Source organism: Platalea leucorodia (assembly GCF_965183815.1).
Source record: "Platalea leucorodia genome assembly, chromosome: 3".
NCBI lineage: Eukaryota > Metazoa > Chordata > Aves > Pelecaniformes > Threskiornithidae > Platalea > Platalea leucorodia.
The window spans coordinates 44709995-44734479 of NC_138825.1; the positions used below are offsets into that span (position 1 = coordinate 44709995).

A 24485-nucleotide genomic window follows, 5' to 3' on the forward strand; every position below is an offset into this window, starting at 1 on the left:
ATCACTTTAAATGCTTCCATATCCCCAGAAGCAAACGTAGATCTGCTTAGCTGTTCACTAGTTTAAAGCAAAGAGGAGTAACAGCTATACTAAAGCAGAAATAATAGATATTTGTATTAGGGCTCCTACAGAGGGAAATAATTATCCCCCATCTTATTTTAAAGCAGGTTTTTGTACTGTCTTGTTTTCCACACAGTACTGTTTCTGGACAAGAGCATTAAGACCTATTTGAGCAGTGGGGTTTTGAGTATTTCATAAATCGAGATGCTCATTGACTTGAAGATTGACTGTGTGCTACAAGACTGTGTATTGGTAAAGCAGGCCCAAGTCAGTGTCCTCTACACCATTTTGCTGTCTATAAGGGTACCTGTGTGTATGGTGTTACCTTGAGACTGTGGGGGAAATAGGCTCCATCTAAATGACAGAATATTGTTCCATTGATCCAAGGAGGTACAGAATAAGAAGGAAGAGAGCTTAACTTTGTCTATCTATATTGTTAGAAGACAGTTATTGACTCAATTCTAGCTTTGTTTGTGCCAATTTTCTTTCTCTCGTGGCTTGAGTAAGATAGGTTTTACATAATCAACTATCTTTTAACTACCTTTTCTTAGTGTAGTCCTCCATAGGCTGAGCTGAAACTAATACTGTTCCAAATCGGGGAGGGGGGGGGGGGCAAAACAGCACAGTCTATAGTATTAAAGGAGAAGGGGAAATGATTCTGGGAGTTTCAGAAACCTAATATTTAGGCTTGAAAGTGACATGGAGGCTTTCAACTCCATTTCTGTAGCTCACAAACCAATTTTTTTTCTGGAAAAGATTGTATTCTTTAACTGGTAAGGGACATGAGTTTCAATCCCTTTTAAGACAAAGCAGTAGATGGGTTATTTAGTTCTTTGATGGAATCAAATAATCCCAGATAACCAGGTAAGATAATTGTGCTTGCTACTTTTAAGTATTTTGCTTAAAATGCAAGCCAGGGTACAAGAACTAGCTGTTTAAAGTAGATAGTATGAATTCACTCTTAGTGCTTCCCTGTTAGTACATGAAAATTGGTCATTAAAAGTAAATTAATATAGCATTTTGTAAGTACAATGTTCCATAAATATGAAGTGATGTCTTCTAAATCACTGCAGTGGCTTGATGGTTTGCATGTTCCCTGTCACAAAAGGAGGGAAGAGGTAATTGTTTACTGCAGCACAGATCACTCAGTCCTTTAAACCTTCTGATCTTTCAAGAAGTTGAATTCTTTAACACTTAAAGATTCTGTTGCATAGACCTAGCTGTAGTCTAGATTTATTTTTTTTTTAATACTGCCATGCTATGTTCTGTTGCAGTTGGAGGGGGCAGTGATTTGAGACTTTGGACAGTTAATGGTGATCTCGTGGGACATGTACACTGCAGGGAAAGTATTTGCTCTGTTGCTTTCTCTAACCAGCCTGAAGGAGTGTCTGTCAACGTGATTGCAGGGGGGCTTGAAAATGGAGTTGTAAGGTAAGCATTTGAAACTTCTATTTATTAAAATGCTTTATAACTTAGGCTCACAGTTTGAGAGCATGTAGCCAAGCATCACGCTGATATTTGGCTTTAAAGGAGGTGGACAAGCTGTTGTTCAGTTTCCAATCCCAGTACTTGCTAAATAGGTTATGTTTATCACTGAAATATTTGTAAAATTAAATGTGAAGAAAAATTACTCTTTCTTTCAGACTGTGGAGTACATGGGACTTGAAGCCAGTACGAGAAATAACATTTTCGAAGTCAGCCAAACCCATTGTAAGGTAAAAAGATCTTAAGTATACAATAAATGGATTTTTCTCTTTTTTTTTTTTGGGGGGGGGGGGGCGGGGATCGGGGGTCGGGGATGATGACAGACCACAACAAAATAGCTTTGAGTATTGAATGTGGATTTGACATGAGGACGGGAAGTGAACACCCATGTCTAAAAAGAGCAATGCAATCCTACTAATTATTCATGAAAGCAAAATGATCACAAGTATACTGTATTTGTAATGACAGTAATAACTAGGTTCTGCTGCTGGCAGACAGAAATTAGCAGGATTCCCTCGAGAACTGAACAATAGCTACTCTTATTCTTAAGTTTAATATTTTTTTCCCCAGAAAAAAAAAAATCATGAGATAATCTTAACTTTGTCAGACTCAAATACAGAGGTTTTCTCCCTCAGAAATAAATGAAAACACTGCATTTTCCCTGACCATTTTTTTCTGATGTTGGAGGGAAACAGTGGAGAAGGGAGTAAAGGAAACTCAGAGGAGCCTGGAAGCTGCCATTTTGGAGTGCTTGTGTAATTTTCTCTTGAGTTCCCTTGATGATTTATATAAGCAGAATTATTCTCATGCCAAAGTGTTTTCAGAACACAATCAAAGGATCGAGTCTTTGATATTCCCGGTGGTACCTTACCCTGCACAGAGGTCTTAGAGTTATGCCAAAATTTTATCACCTTAATGTTAGCATAGTAACAAATTACTCTGAAAAATTTTGTTTTGACCATTGCTGAAATATCATTTAAAACCCAAACCACTAATCACCATTTTTTTTAGAAATGAGGAACATTGTCTGACCGCAGTTACTGCCTTTTTGTTACCTCCTTTAAGAAGCATATTTCACAAAGGTTGTTGATAATGATTTAGTAGCTATTTAATAATTTAAAGTTTCCTGCTTAAATGAGACAGAAAATGGATGCTGACCTTCATGGTCTCTAACATTACCCATGGCTCGACTGAAGGGCTTTCCTACTGTTATAGCTCAAGAAATGCCCGGCTGAACAAAAGTCCTGTGCTGTGCCATGAAACCTGATGGATTTAGTTTCTGCCTTTGTCAGCAAGCAAGTTCAGAGGGCAGTGAGTTCTGTTGCTGAAAAGCCTTCCTGTCAGAGGTAGAAGGGGCAGCCCAGGGAAAGAGTAGGGTGCTGCTACTGATCCTACCCTTTTCTTTGATGCTGCAAAGAAATGAGTACTAAACTGCATGGCACGTTGAAGCGCTGGACAAAGCTGGAGTTCAGTCTGGTTACAAAAATGAGTAAGCAGGTATATGCTATGTTAATGTACACACTGGGTCTCCCCGAGAGCTGATCTTTGTTGGCTATACTCTTAAGGCTTTTTAATGTCTTCTAGCAGTTTAAATAGCCAAATCTGATATAAAAATAGATTGTCTTCTTGTTTTTCAGCCTTACGTTTTCCTGTGATGGTCATCACTTGTTCACAGCTAATAGTGATGGAAATGTTATAGCTTGGTGTCGCAAGGACCAGCAGCGCTTGAAGTTACCCATGTTCTATTCATTCCTTAGCAGCTATGCGGCTGGGTGATGACTATATTTGCTGCTAACTTATGTCTCTGATGCACTTTAAATCCGAAATAGATTATAGAATCTCTTATTTAACTGGATTTTGAAGTAGTTTGAATGTCTCTAGAATGACTGAATAGATTTTAAAAAAGAGCTGTCTGAGGTGGTGTAAAACTGCATATGTGCATGCACAAACTTGAAGCATATCCAGGTCACCAGGAAGCTCTGGTCATATACTCCAATACCAGCAAAGTGACTCATAAATGCTCTAACATACAAGTCAAAATGCTGCAATATAAAACATAATAGTATTCTTTCTAAATCACTTCTTGGACAGAAGTATTTAAAAAATTGATTGATAATGCTTATTCCCCCTCTTAAGTTGTAAAATATCGGCAGCGTAAAGTTCTGTAAATATCTATTAAAATGTCAGCATATGTATATCTGATTAGTTGAGCGTGGTATAGTTAGCTCTGGGATAAGCAACGCAAAACTTAAAAATCCAAGATCACTTAAAATTGCTTTTTTTGAGAAGCAAAGAACTTAGTAGGTGCTTTTTGCACCATCTTATGGTATCGTAATGCTAAAAATTGAACTTCTGTTATCTTTATATTTGTAATTTTTGCCATCTTCTCTGTTAGTATAATAGTCTTTGCAATGGACAAAAAGCAAATATTTGTCTTAGTGATGGGTGGATACCTCATGGCATCATGAAGCAATAGTTAGATCACATTTTGGTTTTGTTTTTTAATGTAGTGTTAACTCCCTGACTTTGTAAGACCTAGCTATTGCGATTCTGTGGCAGAATATTATATACACAGACAGCTTATCTTCCAGAGCTCTAAAAAGAAGGTATTAAGGCAAGGCGCAGATGTGCTCCTGTTCTAGTGTCATTGAAGTTCAATACACTGTAAAATGTTTGAATCTAACTGCTTGAATAATCAATGTTCATAAGCATCAGATGATTTGGAAGAGTTTACACAGATACACTGTGCAAATATGTTATTTATTCCTAGGTGCTATTTTTTGAGGAAAAAAAAAAAAAGCCTCCATTCTGAAAGGCTTAACAAATTTGAATTCTTAGGCCAGATCAAAAATTAACATTTCAGTTGATGGATTTGAAGACCTCTAAACCTGACACCATGAATGAGTGCCTGCTAGTCATGCAAATGGTAGAACAAGAATGCTACGCAAGTCTGATGTAGTTACATTTTTCTTTTAAATTGCTTTGCTTTTTCATTGACATGCTCTGCTATTGCCATACAGATGAACTGCTGTATCTTCTCATGTTTAAGGTTCATCTGCCTTCAAAACACTGTACATGAAATTGTCAAGTTGTGATGAAGATGACATACACACAAGAAATCTTTACACTTCTTTTGAAAATTCCAGTCTTCAGAAATTCTTGCAACTTCCTGATTGAAGAACTCTTCAAACTAGAAAAACTTAAGGAAAATATTCTCATAGTCCATGACACAAAGGCTGATCTGTGGTTCAATTAAGCAAGTGGCTACGTGCTGTATGAATTGAATTTTGAAGCGCGTATATTGCAGCAGCATTGTATGGGATGGCTTTAGTCATGTTTTTCACTGTCTAAATGTTAATGTAAGGTTCAAATACAGGCTGAAAAGCTTCCTGGCTCATGTTGAAGTGATGTGCTTTATTTAAGACACAAAATACAAATATTGTGGTTTTGGGGTGCTTTTGTGCTCCCTGGTTTGGGGTGTTGCTCACAAAGGCTTATTTTTATAAAGTAGAATTCCACTTGTTACAAATCGATATGCAAAATTGCTGGCCTTGTAAAGAGTGCAATATTATATATTTTTATGTAAAAGTAAAAATGATTTTTTTGAAGCAAGGAATATTTATTCAGCTTAACATTCTGGAACTATTAAAGTAACATTGCAATAGTATCTGTGCATGATGTACTGAAATTTCCTGTAAATGTTACATTCCACACTGTCTTTGTATACACTGTCACATTGTTGGGTAATAAACAGATCTTTGTACCAAATTGTTTGAGATTATTAGAAACATGGTTTTGGCTTAGTTTCACCTGTCTTTTTAGGGATCTTTTGCACACCTTGCTCCAGATCAATTTCTGCTGGTTCTCATGTCTTTCATATTTTAAAAATCATGAAGTGGGGAAGTTCTGTTTATGGACTACATTATGTGGCTGCCAAACTGAATGGGGGGTGCATATAAGATTGGAAGTGGGAAACCCTAGGCCTATCACTTTGCACATGTGTGCATGTGTCCTTCCTTCCCATAGGATGTGTAGCTACACTTTGGATGAAGGGATGGCTCTCAAAGCAGAGACATTTCCCTTCCTCCCAAGTGCCTCCTCCCTGAAAACCTGGCAGAGCTAAGGCAAGGCAGAAAAGCAGCTCTTCTCTGTATTCTCTGGGTGAAAACTGAAGACTGGGATCTCTGGGAGGCTTCTGACAGAGGATGCAAGGCTCTTCCTGTTGGAAGCCAGGGTTTGGGGAGAGGTTCATGTGCCAAGGCCTATCTGTCTGATACCGCTTGCGGGATTCTGTGGTAAACCCGGGTCATTATGTCCTGATTGCGGAGATGGTGGTGAGAAAGGGAAGGGGAGGCAACAGCCAGATACTCACTTGTGGTGGGGAGAGGAAAGGGAGTCTCCAAGCCATTACTGAAAAAGGGACCCGTGATCTCAGGTTTGAGATCCACTGTTTAGACAAATCCATTACAATGGATAGGAGAAACAAAAATCAGTAGAGAACTGTATCTCTGAACTGAATTAAACATGATAAAATTTTCTGCAGGAAAAATGGTTTCTATGATGAAATAAAAACACCTCTCAACTTTGAAACATCAGCTTTAAGGATCCTCTTTGCATTTAAACCACATCATACTGAGCAAGAGTCCCCGCCCCCAGCGATTTATTGATTTTGCTATGATTGCAGGATTTACTATGCATTTTGTGGACAGAACTCCAGAGAGCAGTAAGGAAAAACATCACCTGGTTTGCTACTAAGACTTTCAGTTTACCTTTTAGTTTTCTTCATGCTTTGTTTAAAGCTGTATTGGCTTTTTTTTCTTCTTGCATATGCAAATAGAAGTCACACTTCCGTATGCTGCTACTTTATCACAAAAAATATAAAATACTATTTAAATGCTCTGCTTGCCTTGAAAAATATCCATTGAAATGTTAGTTAAGCTTCTAGAGGTACAGACAGCACTGTTTTCTTTGCTACTGTAGTAAGTTACAAACTACTGACAAATGACCTCCATACTAAGATGGGGTAGAGATTTACTTGCCATTACTGTTCTGGAGTAGGGTCATAAAGCTACTGATTTTGCATCTGTACTAGGCTGTGCTGTGTATTTCACAATTTGGACATGTCACTTTTGAAAGAGGATTAAGAACTGTATGTGACTAGTCTGATTAGGCTCTTGCACTATCCTGGGCTACCCAGCAGAAAGCAGTTGAGTAAAAACATGAGCTTGCTCACTGTTTCCAGCTTTGAGCTAGCATTCCCAGAAAAATTTAAAAATACACATTCTCTAACACAATTGATATAAGCCTCATTGGTGCTAGTTCATGTAGATTCAAGGAACAGAAATTCATGCTAGCTTTTACAGGTATTGCATTTAAAACCTATAGGCCAACTCTGGTAGAAGACTCCTGGTTGTGGTGGAACACATGAGTTTGTAGATTAAAGAGAAAACACGTCTCTATAATATATGATGAAAATACATTTTAAAACAGCCATTCCACCCCTTGTATTTTAGCTTAAATAATATTCTTAGAATCCAGTAGTAAAAATATTGTGTAAATCAGTGACCACTGCCTGATTATTTGAACCATCTAGCAAGTACTCTTTTATCTAATAGCATGTAAATCCTTTGTCTGGTAAATAGAGCGTTTTGTATAACGATGATGCAATTAAATGTGGATGAAACAGCAGCAGCACGGGCCAGTTAAGTTTCCAATCAGTTCCTGGAACTCCAGTTAAGGTAAGCTTAAGAACTTACCTTTTATATTCACGAATATTTACCTTCTTCCCGCTGCATTTCCTTGTTTCCTTCTCCTGAGCCACCACCCTAAAAGCCATTGACTCAGTCTTTGAGAGGCTGCCCTTGCTTCAAAGCACCTTTAAATACGGGGCTCTTCCCTCTTCTCTTTTGTATAGAAGATAAATGACACTTGGAAGTGCTTCTGCTCTATTAAGATGGAATGAGAAAAAGTGCCGCTAGCGGGGTAAGGGAAAAGGGTGACAGATGTCTGTCTCTCCAGAGGGAGCAGCCACCTTATTGGGGAACAAAGCAAATGAGATCGCGGTGACGGTACTCCTGCCAAGGTGTTCATTAGTGGGGCAGGGTTTTTTTCAGTTAAAAATGTTAATCGGCAGTTTAACTGCCGCTGACCTTTATGGTCGACTCTCAAATCTGCAATGGAGAAGTATATAAAAATCGATCTATAAAGCTGAATCGTTTTATTCTGACATACTAGCTTTGACAAGGTGAGTCCTGGTAGTCCCTTTTCCAAGGGGCTCCTTTTTTCACAGTGGGCTTTTTTTTTTTTTTTTTTTTCCTTTCTTCCCTTCGCCCTGAGGACGGGACGGGTGTTTGGGGTGAGAGCCCACAGTGCCTGTGTCGTACAGGCTGTGCCCATTCGATGGTCTAGAAATACCTGGACGACTGTTTGACCCCGAGCCCCTGCTGGAACCGCAGCAGCCGCCCGGGGCGGAGGCAGGTGAGGCTGCGGAGGCGGGACCGCGGGGCCCGGACCCTGCCCGCGCCTCAGGTCCCGCTGCGGGCCGGGGGCAGCTTCCCGCCCTCTGCCCTGCCGGCGGCCGCCGAGGGGCGGGGGCCGCGCCGCGGGAGGCGCGAGGGCGGCGGCAGCCGTTGGCAGCCGTTGGCCGCGGCCGCCTCGCCCCGCCCGTCAGCGCCGGCCGCGCCATGTGCCGCCGCCGGGCGCGGAGCCGGGCTGCCAGCAGCCTCCCTCCCTGCCTGCCGCCGCCCCCGCACGGTGAGTGTCCCGGCGGCGCCGGGCCGGACCCCGCCGCTGCGCGGGAGGCGGGAGAAGGTGCCGGGTGGGGCGAGGCGAGGCGGGATGAGGGCGGCTGAAGCGGCGGCGGGGGCGCACGCCGCAGGGCAGGGCAGGGCAGGGCAGGGCGGGTCGGGGCGGCCCTGGCCGGGGCGCTAGCCCCGCGGGCGGGCGGGTAGCGGCGGTTCCGCGCGGGGGTTTCACCGTCGCTGCGAGGGCTCTGGTGCCCTGGGAAGCCCGGGGCTGCCTCCGCCGCCGGCTGCGCCGCGCCGCCCGGCAGCCCGCTTGGTCCCGCCGGCTGTTGGTAAACAACGCCCCGCTCAGCCGCCGGTGGCCGCGCGTCGTGGAGTTACCCGGTTATCTGCAAAAGTCGGCTCCGGGCTTTGGGTTCTGCCGTTGTTCTTTGAGGGGGGGGGGGGGGGAGGGAGGGGGGGGATATCGTCCTTCTCCGAAAAACCCGCTCTGGCCCCAGGTACCCCTGCCCGCGGGCGGTGATCTGGGGTCCTCGCCCAGCCTGCTCATTCCTCTTCCTTCAGCTGGCTGGTGTGAAGACGCACGAAAGCGGCTGCTTTTCTTGCTGACGGGTTCGCGCTGATGGAGGAATAAATCTTAGTGCCCGTCTGCTGCTGGCGGCAGTTATTAATGTGCGGTGCTGTAAACTGCTGCACAGCAAAACGATTAAGGTAGCGCAGTGAGACAGAAAAGTCGGAACAGCAACTCGAAAAACGTTTCTGTCCTGCAGGTAATAAAGTGCCAAGCTTCTCGGAGGTGTTTTCGCTGCTTATATATTACAATTCAGTTCAAATACGTTTTAAACAAGATTTAAGTGGAATAATCAAACTTCCCCATATGTTTCTTTAAAAGATCACAGCTATCTTTTAAAGTTAGACGAAGAGGTAAAATAGTAGGTAGGTCTCATCCCTCTGTCTCAGATTTTCTGACTCTCTGATGGTTTGCTGGACTGTATGTGCACATAACCTGTATGCTGATGATAAATATATTGCGTAAAAAGGTTGCCCTTGTGAAATGTCACGTTGGTTCAGCCATTGTTTCCTTAGATTTTTACATGTTAAGAAGTGAGATTTTTTTTTTTTGATAAAAGATTTGGCCATGGTGGCAAGAACTTTTGGAACTTGACAGCGGGACTGGGTATAGTACCTGCGTTAGATGAAAACTGAGCTGTTGAAGTTTGGCTGTTTTGCAGTTACATGATCAGCAGTTATTTTTGAAGTCACCATATTTATGGAATGCAAATTATATTCTCTCCTTATCGTGAACACTAGTCTTGCCTTTAATCTAATAATTTCTGCTAGTACTACTAAGCTGCTCCTTAGTGGATGGAGTATAGAATTGTAGTAATTTTCTATTATTTCTTCGTGCGGCTGTGGAACAGAGAAAGTAAAAGAATTCCTTAGCCTCCCTCTCTCTTTACAGAGCTACATCAGGTGCAGGAAACCTTGGAGTAAGAACTGAGATGGCAGGGGCAGTTATTCCTATTGCCTTTATGCCCTGCAGGTGAAGGGGAAATTACCTATGTCGTGTGGACAGTGATGCTAGCTCAGATAGCTAGCGGTCTTAGTGCAGGGGTTTTTCTTAAGTTTTTCTTACCTAAATAGCAACTGTAGGACTCATTTTTTTTCTTTTTTTCTTTCTCTCTCTCCCCCCCCCCCCCCCCCGAAATTCCTTTGATATGCCAGTTTGACATCAAACAGCTGTCAGGCTGCAAATTTTGCTGTTTATATTCCTGGTGTGTTTGCAAGTGGATAATGAAACGTGGGGATCTTTCTGCAATTTAGAATGTGATTTGCAGGTCGTTATTCAGGGATGATTCCCGCTAATGTCGCTGGGACTTAGTTGCGTGGTTGGGTTAACTTTTCTATTGCGCTGCGTGGTCCAAGAGGTACAGAGCTTCTGTGGAAGGTGTTCTTCAGAGTCGTGAACCCCAGGTTCTCTAGTTTAGTAATTCTCTAGTTTAGTAATTTCACTTTAGGTTGCTGAAAGAAAATAGAAGGCAACAACTGGGTTTAGGGCTTTTTAGATTGAATTCTACAGATCACTCTCTTAGTACGACATTTTAAGGTTGTACATGGAAGTGGAGGGGGGAAAATTTGCAGTGCAGCTTTTCATCCCTCTTGCTTGTAGAAATCTGTACGGAAGGGCTTGAAAGTTATATTTTGCTTCTTTGTTACTCAAATTTTCAGACTTTTTCTGCATTTTACTAACAAGTGTTTATAAAGTTTGGTAAATGTAGGTTGTACTCCTTACTCCTATGCAAGGTCAAGCTGTACCTGCAAATATTTATGCAACTTCCAGGGTTATCATAAGATAAGTTGGCTTTGAAGTGCTGTTGGGTACAATCTAGTCTATTCTAAAAACAAATATAGAAAAGTTGCTCTTCAAGAGCATTTTTATAAGCCCTGGAGATTAAGATCTTTGGCACAAATGAAGTAGCTGCACCCAGAAAAAGGATGAAGTTCATGTGAGGTGGAAAAAAAAAACCCAAACCCCAGAAAATTCAGCTGGCTGGGAGGCTGTCGCTACGCAGCTTTCAGAGACAAGGAAACGGCTGGCTAGCGTGGTGTGCCAGTCAGCAGAAACTACTTGGCTGAAAAAGGCTGCGTAGCTGCTGTCACTATTCTTTGTTAACATGATCAGCATTCCCTGTAAAGACGAGAGTCACAGGGACTAGATTAATGAGCTCAGTGCACTGCATAAAAATATAGTGGATAAATGAGCATGTATATAATCTAGGTCTGCTGGCATGCATCAGTAACATGTAGACTGCATGTAGTCTGATCACTAACAGAGTTACTGTAACTACAGTGATTATCAGGACCTGTGTACGTGTGTATCAATCTAACTTAATAGGGGGCTGCTGGAAGAACAACCAGGAATGAACATTAGTGAACCCAGCTGAGTAATTTCTGGTTCAAGGCTTTTTAGGTAATTTGAAAAACGGGGAGAAGTGGTTCCTTATGAGCATCTAAAGCAGCATGGCCAGCAGGTCGAGGGAGGTGATTCTGCCCCTCTACTCTGCTCTGGTGAGACCCCACCTGCAGTGCTGCGTCCAGCTCTGGGGTCCTCAGCACAGGAAAGACATGGACCTGTTGGAGTGAGTCCAGAGGAGGGCCACAAAAATGATCAGAGGGCTGGAACACCTCTCCTGCGAGGAAAGGCTGAGAGAGTTGGGGTTGTTCAGCCTGGAGAAGAGAAGGCTCCGGGGAGAACTTACTGCAGCCTTTCCCTACTTAAAGGGGGCCTATAAGAAAGATGAGGACAAACTTTTTAGCAGGGCCTGTTACGATAGGACAAGGGGTAACGGTTTTAAACTAAAAGAGGGTAGATCTAGACTGGATATAAGGAAGACATTTTTTATGATGAGGGTGGTGAAACACTGGAATGTGGTGCCCAGAGAGGTGGTAGATGCCCCATCTCTGGAAACATTCAAGGCCAGGCTGGATGGGACTCTGAGCAACCTGATCTGGTTGAAAATGTCCCTGCCAGTTGCAGGGGGTTGGACTAGATGACCGTTAAAGGCCTCTTCCAACCAAAACTATTCTATGATCCTGTAGGCTGCCTCCCAGATACAATACAAAGCTTATTGTGCCACCCTGGGGGTCTAAAGGCCTCGAGAATACTTGACTGTTAAAAAGAAGCTATCTTAGGAGAGAGAGTCCGAGCTATTTGTCAGGCTGCAGCCTCAAAGATGCCATGAGAGGGTGTTTGAAGGAGGAGGCTTCCTCACATTCCAGGGGATGGATGGGTATTCAGGGCGAGGATGTGTGATAGACTCTCTTGTTATTAAAATTTCTTTTTTCTCCAGAGCTTTATTTCTAAGTAACAATATTATTTCATTAAAGAATATTAAGCTTAAGGTTATTAAAGAATATCACAGGTCCTAAGGAGAGCAGAACGAGGTCTCAGCAAAGCTTTGTCTGCAAAGAGGACCAGTTCATTGCAGCCTCGTTTGAAAGTGAGTACAATTCTAATTGTAAACATCACTTCGTATGGAATAGGGCTTTAATTGATGCGCAAATATGTACTGTATTTGCAGAGATGGAGAGAAGGCAGAAGTATATGTAGCTTGGTAAGTGAAATGTGAAACAGGAGAAATTTGTCTTACAAAGTTCTGGAACCAGAACTGTGTGAAAAAAAGAGATTAGATACTTAAATAGATGCTAAGCACTTCCAGAAATACGGCAGTTAAATATTTAAGTGCATGTGAAGGCCAGGGTAGGAGCAGGATTTGGAACAGAACAAATGTTTGTGCTTCAGAGTATAAACAAACCTCTTACTTGGGATAAGTGGAAATTTTCTCCAGTGGCTGAACAACCTGGTGCCAGACTTTTTTCTTTTTTTAAAGTTATTTTTATGAAGCCTCTTATTCTGATTGTTTTCTGATATCATTAAATAGTTTGCCAGAGAAGATACATAATTTCTTTTTTTAAATTTTTCACCATTTCCTGTTTCAGAATATAGGTAAGGGCATACTATGTTTGTGGCATTGTTTTGGAAACATGTTTTGGATTTTTTAAAGCATTTTTGTGCTTAATAGCCTTTTCAAAATTCCATTGTGGTCTTAACTCAATCTCTTATTCAGTAGATACTTAAAAACTAGCTGGAAATACTAGAAACAGTGTTCTTGCCAACTTCGATGAAGCCAGTGAGCATTCAAATTGTCTAGCTCTAATGTTTATAACTTTCACAGTTTGAGTGAATGAATTGCCAGAAAAGCTTGCGAGATCTGGAATTCTCTGGACTGTTCATGGAGTTTCAGTTGGTTAATTCAGTTTAATTTAAATGTATTATTCAAAATTAAATTTCTAATTTGCCTCTGGACTTGGGCTGTGGCAAATGTAGAAATGACTCTGTGACTTCATTTAGCTTTGACTTTTTTGGCTCTGTGATCATTAGTCTAGCTGTGGAGACGATAACAAAATTTAAATAATTCATACTTGTGGGGGTATCATTTTGTAAACAAAGATAAATGTGTTTATTCTTGTCTTTATGGATAGGTCAAGAGTTAAAAGCTAGGGGGTTCAGTCGAACACAAAGTCCAGAGATGAGCTGTAGTTCAGAACCTCTCGCTCTTGTGAATGTCTTGTGTCCTTTCCGCTTGTCCACTGCAAGTCAAAACACATCTGAAAATTGTTTGGAGGCTGTTGGTTGGTTGTGGGTTTTTGTACCGTACATGGCATTTTATGCAAAGCCAGTTGCGCCACATGTGTTTAATCCTGTGCCTTGTGAGGAATATGAGTTAGCGATTGTAAACAAAGACCAAGACCAAAAAAAAAAACAAACCTACTGTGTTCTAACACGATTTTAGTTTGCCAGAGTGCATGCAAGGGGGAAACTTGTGTTCCATTCAAATGACACACGTCTACAGAAAACCTGTTCTTTGTCTTGGCATATATTAAAGCTCTTGTTTTATTTGGCACAATTGATACATTTTAAGATAGCGTTTCCCCTGCCTAGACTCATAAAAGTGCTGAAAAAGATCATTTTGCTTCTTCAAATTAGTGTTGAGCATAGTTCACCATTGTGTGTGTATTCCACCATCCAATTTTACAGCACAGGTTACTGATTTTAGAAAGGAGAAGAAACAGCTATCTTTGCCTTGTCTTTGAACATTTGTGTTTTGCGAAATCAAAGCAGTTAAAAAGTTATTCCTCCATTCTTTTTGTGCTCTGGATTGTGTACTTTTATTGACTCTAACATGCTTAAGACATTGTATATAAATTTTTTTTTTTTTTTACAAGAGTGTTTCCTGCGTCCGACTTAATTTCCTGTTTGTATCTCATACCCCAGTGACTGGATCAGGTAAGCTATTGAGGTTCAAGAAGGGACATTTGTGTAATTCTAGGTGTTCGCTTGTCTAGAGATAAGCTGGAAGTATTCATTTTGAAAGACGTAAGCCTAAAACTCTTTCGGCAGCAATACAAAATGCTTCCTTTTGTGTGTTTTCTCCTGTGTCCCATCTGCTTCTCACACCCTGTGGCCTTTCCATTGCCTAACTTTGTATTGGTTTCTAACACTTGGTGCTAGATTAATCTTGTTTCAGGTGGCACTTGTGGCATACCATATATACAGGACCATAGGCGAGTGTTTTGGCTAATCGAAACCTCAGCACCTAGTCTTACTAGGTGGTATAACTAGTCCAGGACCTGTCTAGGTTGTCTGTATCCTATCTTATCTTTTTTCCATGTGGGCTTAGCCCAACTTCCAATGACTTCAAAGCAGTAACTGTTACTTGTGCAGGACCCGTGCTGCATAATGGTGTCAGCACGACGTCTCCTAACATGCAGACCACCTAGGGGAATATATGTTTTAAGTTTATTCAAGGTTCGAATGTAGTCATCTTGACTAATCTGGAGGACTGCATGATAATGAGTTGACTTACCCTCAAGCCCTCAGGGAGTAGCAATGCAAGAAAAGCAAACACTGACATACCTTAATTAGATATCCCTTCCCAAGAGCTGCAGATCTCTTAAAAAATAATGCATTCCTGTACTGTATAGTATACTGTACTGGTTTGTAGTCGTCTTTAGACTTCACTGGGGTTGCGTAAGCAAAAAGTTGGAAACCACTGCATTATTTCTTCTTAATCTGTTACTTCATTTCTAAACTCCTTAAATCTATAGTCAGAATTTTGACTCATTCTCTGTCTTAAAATTTCTGTCTTTCTGATGCTTGGTGGGAGCAGTGTGGCATTTGTTTCCATTGTGCACATTTCTGAACTTGTTTTCGTGTTACTAGGTATAACTGGGGTTTGGAGCCAAACTGTGTAATGGCTGCAAGGTCTGTTTGTGAACAGCTGTTCTGCATTGGCAATTTGAACCAAGGCAACCATTTCTACACTGGAATAATGGCCATGTACTCTGCATTTGTATGTTGTTTGCAGAATTCAGACTGAATGCTAGCAGTTGAGGGTGCAAATATGTAATGCAATAAGGTACTACTGAAGAAGAGAACAGAAATAAATGGTGTCTGGTTTGTATTTGTGACCTACAGCCTGGCAGTGTCAATGTGGTGGGCGAGGACTGGTTAGATTTCAGATAACTGTCTTCTCACTAATTGCTGTATTTGCCACCTGTATTTTTAAATTGTCTCAACTTTGTCTCTTCTAGGAAAAACAAAATGAAGGAACTAGTGTCAAACAGTACAACCAATATATCTCAAGCCAGGAAAGCTGTGGAGCAATTAAAAATGGAAGCATACATGGATAGGATGAAGGTAAGCTTAGACTTATTGTTGATATTTTGAATTCACTCGCTAGTTTGTGGTACAGCCTCTCTTTAATATTGCAGAAAGATTCTATCAGCTGAAATCAAAATTCTGTGTTGAGCTATGAAGCAGTATTCAGTACTGTGAATTACTTTACGTACTAACTGCTTGGCTCTAGCGAAGCAATTTTCGAAGACTGGCTTCTTGTCTGCCTTTTACATCTGTCAAAAGTGGTATTTTGTGAAATATTTAAAATCAGCTGGCAGATGCACAGGTGCTCTTCTTTGTCACCTGTAGCTGAATGTAAGTGCAGCTCAGGTTTCTCAGTGGTAGGGTAAGCTGTCCTTTAAGAACTGGAATAAGTCTTTAAGATACTGTAGTACTTAGAAAAATGATGAGACAAGCTGAATTGCTTTGATTTGTTTTGTTTTAGCACAGACATCATTGCACAAAAAAATACGCGTGGTTGCAATGTTCAGTTGTGATTCTTCACACTTGATAGCCTGTTGTATGTGAAGATTTGGTTTTATCATGCCTCTAAATGTATGTGGATTAAATATTTTAACTGAAGGCACTATTAAACAGAGGTTCTCAACATTTTTAACCAGAAAAGCCTGTGGGATTATTCTTCCCTGTCATTCTGCCTTTCACTAGGCTAAAATTTTGTGAGTAAATCAAGCACCTCGAAACTAATAATGTCATAGAAAGTTTTAAGAAAGCAATGCTCATCTCTTTTGCGCACGCTCTCTCTCTCTGCCTCTGAAAATGGGGAGTGATGATTTGGATGAAAAATCCAGCCTCTACAAGTAAGAAGAGTTTAGAGGTGGAAAGACTACAAAAGGGAATAGATTTAAATAATCAGTTTTTCTGCAAACAACTGTAACTGAGTTGTTACAAACTGTAACTGTTTGTAACTGAGGTTACAAACTCAGACAGTTTACAAATGTTGTACATTAAATTCTTCATGTAGTCTTAACTCTGTTTGTCCATCTGTCCTGCGTGCTGAAATCCTGCATGTAGTCAGCATGGGGCAATAGTATATAATTACGACTTTAAAATAGTATCAGATCATAAACTCACTAACTAGAAAGATAGTATTCATGATTCAGAAATATTAGTGCAATTCACATGAGTAGTCAGTCTTGCTTATATGAAAATATAAATTCCAGTTGCTCCATTTTGTTGCAGTTTATAGCAATGTCTTGTAAGACCATTGAATTTGCAAAACTAGTTTCTATCTTAGAATCATAGAATGCTTTGGGATGGAAAGGTCATCTACTCCATCCCCCCTGCAATTGGCAGGGTCATCAACAACTGGATCAGGTTGCTCGGAGTCCCATCCAGCCTGGCCTTGAATGTTTCCAGAGACGGGGCATCTACCACCTCTCTGGGCAACCCATTCCAGTGTTTCACCACCCTCATCATAAAAAATGTCTTCCTTATATCCAGTCTAGATCTACCCTCTTTTAGTTTAAAACCGTTACCCCTTGTCCTATCGTAACAGGCCCTGCTAAAAAGTTTGTCCTCATCTTTCTTATAGGCCCCCTTTAAGTAGGGAAAGGCTGCAGTAAGTTCTCCCCGGAGCCTTCTCTTCTCCAGGCTGAACAACCCCAACTCTCTCAGCCTTTCCTCACAGCAGAGGTGTTCCAGCCCTCTGATCATTTTTGTGGCCCTCCTCTGGACCCTCTCCAACAGGTCCATGTCTTTCCTGTGCTGAGGACTCCAGAGCTGGACGCAGCACTGCAGGTGGGGTCTCACCAGAGCAGAGTAGAGGGGCAGAATCACCTCCCTCGACCTGCTGGCCATGCTGCTTTTGATGCAGCCCAGGATATGGTTGGCTTTCTGGGCTGTGAGTGCACATTGCCAGGTCATGTCCAGCTTGTCATCCACCAGTACCCCCAATTCCTTCTCGGCAGGGCTGCTCTCAATCCCTTCATCCCCCAGCCTGTACTGATACTGGGGATTGCCCCAACCCAGGTGCAGGACCTTGTACTTGTCCTTGTTGAACCTCATGAGGTTCACACAGGCCCACCTCTCCAGCCTGTCCAGGTCCCTCTGCATGGCATCCCATCCCTCAGGCGTGTCGACTGCACCACTCAGCTTGGTGTCATCTGCAAACTGGCTGAGGGTGCACTCGATCCCACTGTCTATGTCATTGATGAAGATATTGGAACAGCACAGGCCCCCAGTACGGACCCCTGAGGGACACCACTCATCACTGTTCTCCATCTGGACATTGAGCCACTGACGGCTACCCTCTGGATGCGACCATTCAGCCAATTCCTTATCAACCGAACAGTCCACCCATCAAACCCATATCTTTCCAATTTAGAGAGGAGGATATTGTGGGGGACCGTGTCAAAGGCCTTACAGAAGTCCAGATAGATGACGTCTGTAGCTCTTCCCTTGTCCACTGATGTAGTCACTCCATCATAGAAGGCCAGGTTGGTCAGGCAGGACTTGCCCTTGGTGAAGCCATGCTGGCTGTCTCGAATCACCTCCCTGTCCTCCATGTGCCTTTGCATAGCTTCTAGGAGGATCTGTTCCATGATCTTCCCAGGCACAAAGGTGAGGCTGACAGGTCGGTAGTTCCCAGCGTCCTCCTTTTTACCCTTTTTAAAAATGGCTGCAGTGTTTCCCTTTTTCCAGTCCTCAGGGACTTTGCCTGACTGCTATGACTTTTCAAGTATCATGGTGAGTGGATTATCTTGTATAGTGTCTTGACAAATTCATCACATAATAGATGTATTTCTATTTCCTTCAGTAAGGGAATGTCTGCCCTTTTTCAGTGTTCAATGGGATTAGCCCCCTGATTCAGGTCATATTGCAGCTGCATGAACAACAGAGCTGACAAGAAGGAGCGGGTGTGCATGAGCAGCAGAGGAAAGGGTTGGAAAAATATGGCCCAGTTTACTGAAATTTGAAATTGTTGATACTTATTAGATTGTCTTAAACTTGCTTGTATAGAATCAGTGATAACTGTCACATACCACATCATTAGCTCAGTTATACAGATACCTTCATTAGTTAGATGTATAAAGTTCTTAATTACATATGTAAGAAAGACATAGGTTATTTTTACAGTTAGTTTAATTAAAAAGAACACGGTTATTAGCAACTGTGACAGACCTAAAAGCCAGATAGCTTGAAAGTGCAATTATTTCACCTTTCAAAACAGCTTGAGATCAAAAGGGCACCAAAGAGAATCTAATGTGTTTCAGTATTCTGAGGGTTCCAATACTAACATAAACCAAATATGATTTGCAAAAGGTTGATGTCTTAATTTCTAGATTTTCTTTGAACAATTATATGGGGGCTTGTGAGAAGAGATTGGTTGGCTTTTTATTCCCTCAAGATCTGCTTTGCCTTTTAATCTTGGAAACAATTAAGTGTATGTTTCAGTGTAGCCAGATTTTACTGACAGACTTTCCAGTGGTTTCAACAGGAGATTTTGAGTTCCCAGATCATAACTGTAAAGGTAGAGAAATTAATTTACTTCCTTTTTTTCTGGTGTTTTGCATCTGCTTAAGCTAGTTAGACATTTAACAAAAGATCAGTGCTGTCCAAATAATTTAATTAAACACTGTTTTGCAAGTAGCTGTAACCAAGTGGTTATTCCCATAGTAGAAAAGACCACATTGTTAACATTAAAAAGGAAATTTTCAAGGTGCCCACATTATTGACTAGGGAAATCAGAAGTTCCAGCTCATTTTTCTACTATAAAGGCGTTTTTGTTTTCCATGCATAGTAGCTGCTGTAACCAGCAAGAGTTTTATCTGCTCAATTAAAATCTTGTAGTTAGAAGTATGTTGATAGTTGCCCATTCCCTGCTGTGTTCTGGATTTTTCAACTGATTTAAAAATCAAGTCCTATAACCAGTCAGAGGCAGCAAGCAATGCAGTGTTTGGAGGCTCCACAAAGACAACTCGCTGTTGAGGTGTGAAAGAAACAGGACAACTTAAAAGGGGAGTATGAAGTTATTGGTTATTGCTTGGTAGGTGGAAGGAGTATTACTGTGGTGGGTTTTTTGTAAACCGTAAGGATCCCAGAAGGATTGTAAATTGAACCTGTCTTACTTCCCCACAGAAGGAATGGCTAGAATTACAATGGAGAAGTCAGTAGAAAGCAGGAGGTGCAGATTTCAAGCTAGGAAGCATCAAACGAAATCAGACGAACAGCGGCCTCATGACGAGTAGAATAATGTGTCTTCCGAAGATACTAGCAGTAAAGTTGAGAAAGCAAAGATAATATTGGTGCTTTATCACAGTTGTCCCCAGAATAAAGCACTATTTAATCTTCGCTTTGCAAGCAGAAGAGCAAGGAGGAGTGCTCTGACATTTAAGAATCGTGGTGTATCAGTTATTATTCCATTTTCTTTTTTCTTAAGAAGGTAGAAAATATTCCTAACTGGTTCTGAATAGTGTTGGGAGATAAGCAGTGGGATTGCCAATAATTGTGTGTGAATCTCTTTGTTTTAGATGTAAAGGATAAGCAGAGTGGGTGTCATAGCAAGGATGGTAATTAGTCACAATCCATGACAAGACAGATGACATCGTAATTGCAGCATTTTGCCCTGTCATTGAAGCTTATAATTATTAGTGCAGCTAACAGGATTATGTTCTAACTGTGGCTGTTTTTATCACCTCTGTTATTCTGAAATATAATGGTAAAATTCCACAGTCCTCCTGAGACTAATTCTTTAAAGCATCAGGGTTGAGTGTTTCGTTGTTTTTTTTCATTTTGGTAATTTGACAACCAGGTGTATTTTTTACTACTCAAAATGAAAATAATTGTATAAAATGTGAGATTGGCCTGATACATATATACTCCATCCCCTCTATCTATGCGCTTTAAAAGATTGAAAAACATGGAATGTTAACGTTCTGTTAGAATTCATCAATCAAACTGGAGTCTGATTTTTTTCTTCAGCCACTTCTGCAATATGTATAAATTACTTTGAATCTGCAGACCAAGCTGTATTGCGTAGGAGAGCTGAAATGGTAAACGTGTTAACTTCATTTGAATATTCAAATTACATGCATTTATTTTAATTCTTGATAAAAGCTATTCTGAAACCGTCCAACAGCATTCAGCTATAAATAAACCTAAAGGTGAATAGAAGCTCTGATAGAGCGGCCTTCATTTCACTTCCTCTGTGACACAAATAGGGTGATCAGCACGTTATTTTGTATAGTAACAAACCACAGTATTGGCCATTAGGCAGCCTCTGCATGCTGACATACGCTAAAGCAGCCGTTTCTGCTGTAGCCCTAATGCGATGCTCAATGCAGAGGTCTTCCGCCACTGTTGTTCTGAATAACAACACTGAGCAGGAAACTTGCTGGAGGCAACGTTGTATTTTGCTCTTTTTTTGGCCACAGTTCTGACTTTGCCAGGACTGCTCCCAGCCACAGGAACCAATGTTTTCATTGCTCCTAGAATGTGATCAGCTAACTTTACTCCCCTTAGTAAATGGTCATCATTCCTCTGCGCAAGCCTGAACTACTCCAGTTTAAGTGAAGAAAGGGCCATAAGTCAGTTTTATAACCACTGTAATCCCAATGGGAGGCTTTCTCTTCCCCAAACCTTTTATTTTTTTAAAGGATGAAAATACATGGCCTAGTACAGGCTGGGAAGTTTAGTTAGTGACAATGTGCTGAAATGTGATCATTTTCCTCAGTTCCTTGTTGCAGGTTTGTTTTCTACCAAATTGTACTATGTATTATGGTTTGTCTAAAAGCAAACTAATTTTTTAATTAAACACTGTGACGTTTGAATAAAGTGCTTGCTCTGCTTCATGATGTTTGGCATTCTTCCCAGCACATTAGAGGACAAGTTAGATAGAAAAATTTGTTGTGCTTTAGCTAGCGAAAATCCTTTTTATTGATATATGATATGAAAGCACAGTCATATTTAGAGAAACAGTTAGAAAATTCTATTACTGGGTTTATCACTTCTAAGAATGATGATTGAAATTGTATATCTCCTCCGTTGAACAAAAAGCAATATACTTGGGCTGATGCCGCTTACTCATACCTGCAACAAACAAGATAGTTACGGGAAGGTCAGTCTGTTGAAGTCCAGCCTTCATTCTCTGCTTCTGTAGGGTCAGTCTACTTTAAAAGATTGTTGGTTTCATGAATAAAATCACTTATTCAGTACCTTAATACTTGAAGAGGAAATGTGCTGGGCATCTTTAATAAACCCTGTCTCTGGGACCCGGAGAATTAGACTAGCTCTCCATTAGGTTTTTATGGCAGTAACGTTTATTATGACATAGCACTGAAAATGTCATTGAGCTTTTTGTGGGTACCTGTGGCTCTGAGTTTGACTTGCTCTGTTTGAATGCAGGAGTTCAGGACCAGCTAATAAATTAATTTGAGCGTAGAACTGCCTTAATTTGAGACACACAGCTGAGCTTGAAGGACAATAGAAAAGTGAAAATGTGTATGTTAAGTAATTATGAATGTACTGGTGATTGTCATTACTTGAAAATACTTCTCCAGAATGCTGCTAACATTACTGGAAATATGCGTCTTCAGTGGACGCATTCTATGCTGGTTTATACTTTGCTGAGGTACAGCATAGGTCATTAGCAAAGAAAAGTATGTTTGCTGTCTTTTGATCCTTCTTGATAGGAATCCTGGGCTTCATAGGAATTTCATAGTCTCTCTACATTGTGCCTCGCTTTGGAGAAATTGCTTTTTAAAAATTTGCAAGTAAATTTAAATGAAAATTGGGAATATGATAGGATTCCTAGTTTTCTCTTTGTTCATTACAGTTCTACCTCTCTATTCTAGACAGTGCCCTCACATCCTAAGCCTCATTCTTTTGTCATTGCTTAGCAGGTAGCTAATTGAGGTATGTCTGAAAAGAATTACAATCCTTTCTTTTTACTTGGAAGTCTGTCGTTTTTCACACATTTTTTTGTTTGACCTGCTTCTCTTTTGAGAAGCACTGGTCCTTCTGAATATCACTGCTGATTTGCTCAGTTTAGTGCTCAGTCTTCTGCTTTGCATTGGCCCAGCAATCTGTTCTTCACGTGTAGTGTCTCTGCCCACCCTTTTGTCTTACAGGCCAATTAGAAGGCAAACTGATTTTAAGAAACCTAAACACCCTTGCTTCCTCTGCTAGGAGGATAGTCTATACTGGGATGCCAACCAAAAGTACTTTATGGGTTTAAGCATTCTACAAAGGCATGTTTTAGTGGATATTTAAAAAATAAAAAGTCAGTCATTTTCTTCCAGAAGTTAATTTAAATTTCAGGCAAATTCTGATCCAACACCCATTGACTTTGTAGGTCTAATCTGAAGCCTACTACAGGCTGGACTCATGCCAAAGCAAGCAGGGTGTGGGGAAGCTAAAGCTAACAGTGATGACACACCTGCTAGAAAAATAGCAGAAATCTGATTTGTTTTTCTTCTTCACTATAGTTGTGCAAACACACTGACCTCAGTGTTTGACTCGGGAGAAGCTGTCATGGTGCTCAGAGAAAAGGCTTTTTTGTAAAGACTTCCTATCTCATTTTCTCAACTCATCATAATATTGAAAACACAATAATTAAGCAAAGAGATACAGATAGTTGTAAATATCTCGCTAACTGAGCAGAACGAAAATACTTCGTAAATACATTCTAAATTCTTGAAAAAATGAATGAGTCACAGTGGCCTAATGTCACCACTATTCTTATTATTATTTCTTATTTCTTATGGCACAAAGCTGGTTTCAGCTACAGCTGAAATGGTTTAATATTTCATTTTTCATGTCATGTGAAATATCTTGTATGCCAACACACTGTTAGGTTTCTGTAGGACTTTTCAGTCAGCATAAACCAACATTCTGAATTTGGAGACTTTAGAATTGATCGTTTTAGAAGTATAAAAATATTAAGATAAAAAATATTAAGGTAATGCTCAAGTCTAATGCTATGAATAAAGTACTACTTATAAGAACTCACTAAGCAGCAGATATTAGTCTGACTTCACTGACAAGAGCAATATTTAGCTTAAATGAGAGCTATGATCAAGTTTTGCTCCTGATTTATTATTTCTTTTTAGGCACATGACCATGTGCCTAAAGAACTTGTTTGTTTTGCCTCCAGAGGAGCAAAGGGTAGGGAGAGTGGAGTGTAAGGAAGACCTTACAACCTTGCTGCTCTAATGACTGGGAATCAGAGCTGAAGCAGGCAGCCTGTACAGCAACCTGTGCTTCAAGGAGAATCCCTATTGCTTATGGGCCATTAGCATATACATGTTTTAATGAGTATATGCTCCTGACCTTCCATCTGATGGAGAGGAACAGCTGAACACGAATCATAGCAATTGATACCATCTCATGTCACTATGTTAAATAAAATGTATATAAGGATTACTAGGCCTAGCAAGAGCAAGTTCAGAGTTGTGGTCTCTAGTAATTTAAAAGATAAACCAATCTACTCCTATTTTATGATAGCTTCCATTATCATATGTCATCTGAAGAATATTTATGCAATGCTGATTGGTTCAGAATTAAGTGTTACAGTAGTTCTCTCTTCTCTTCTATTAGGTGTCCAAGGCTGCAGCAGATTTATTGGCATATTGTGATGCTCATATTGGAGAAGATCCCCTTATTATTCCAGTGCCTGCATCTGAAAATCCCTTCAGGGAGAAGAAACTCTTTTGTACTATCCTTTGAGTCAGTTTTCAATTAAAAATGTCTTCTGCTACAATTTGGTATCAGTGTTGCATGCGTTCAGTTTTAGCATTTTTTTTCTTCAGGTATCAATACTTAGCCTATAACTACAATATTTTTAGAAGGTAGTGCATTTTCTGGTAAAAAATAAAAATTAAAAAAAAAATCCTAAAAAAATTCAAGGTAACCCTTATCTTTCAGACCAATGTACAAGTTTAATTTCAGTTCTTCATAAAGATTCTTTTGGTCTTAGTGAAAGTATTGAGTACAGTATC

General features: G+C 40.6%; 2 protein-coding genes across 5 annotated transcripts in view; both read left to right on the forward strand.

Moving 5' to 3' along the window:
• Nucleotides 1-5280, forward strand: part of LYST (lysosomal trafficking regulator) — an 89417-nt gene extending 84137 nt beyond the window's left edge. For all 4 annotated transcript variants that reach the window (XM_082306789.1, XM_082306788.1, XM_082306791.1 and 1 more), the window contains 3 exons: nucleotides 1335-1491; nucleotides 1704-1775; nucleotides 3183-5280. In XM_082306789.1, the coding sequence (XP_082162915.1) occupies nucleotides 1335-1491; nucleotides 1704-1775; nucleotides 3183-3321 (368 nt within the window). In that variant the 3' untranslated portion in view covers nucleotides 3322-5280. The remainder of the gene's footprint in view (nucleotides 1-1334; nucleotides 1492-1703; nucleotides 1776-3182) is intronic.
• Nucleotides 5281-14071: 8791 nt separating this feature from the next.
• On the forward strand, nucleotides 14072-24213 carry GNG4 (G protein subunit gamma 4; the record flags this gene model as incomplete). Its single annotated transcript, XM_082305907.1, has 3 exons — nucleotides 14072-14136; nucleotides 15444-15549; nucleotides 24085-24213. Exons 2-3 carry the CDS (start codon nucleotides 15454-15456, stop codon nucleotides 24211-24213), a joined length of 225 nt encoding a protein of 74 aa, XP_082162033.1. The 5' UTR covers nucleotides 14072-14136; nucleotides 15444-15453.
• Between the last annotated feature and the right edge of the window lie 272 nt (nucleotides 24214-24485).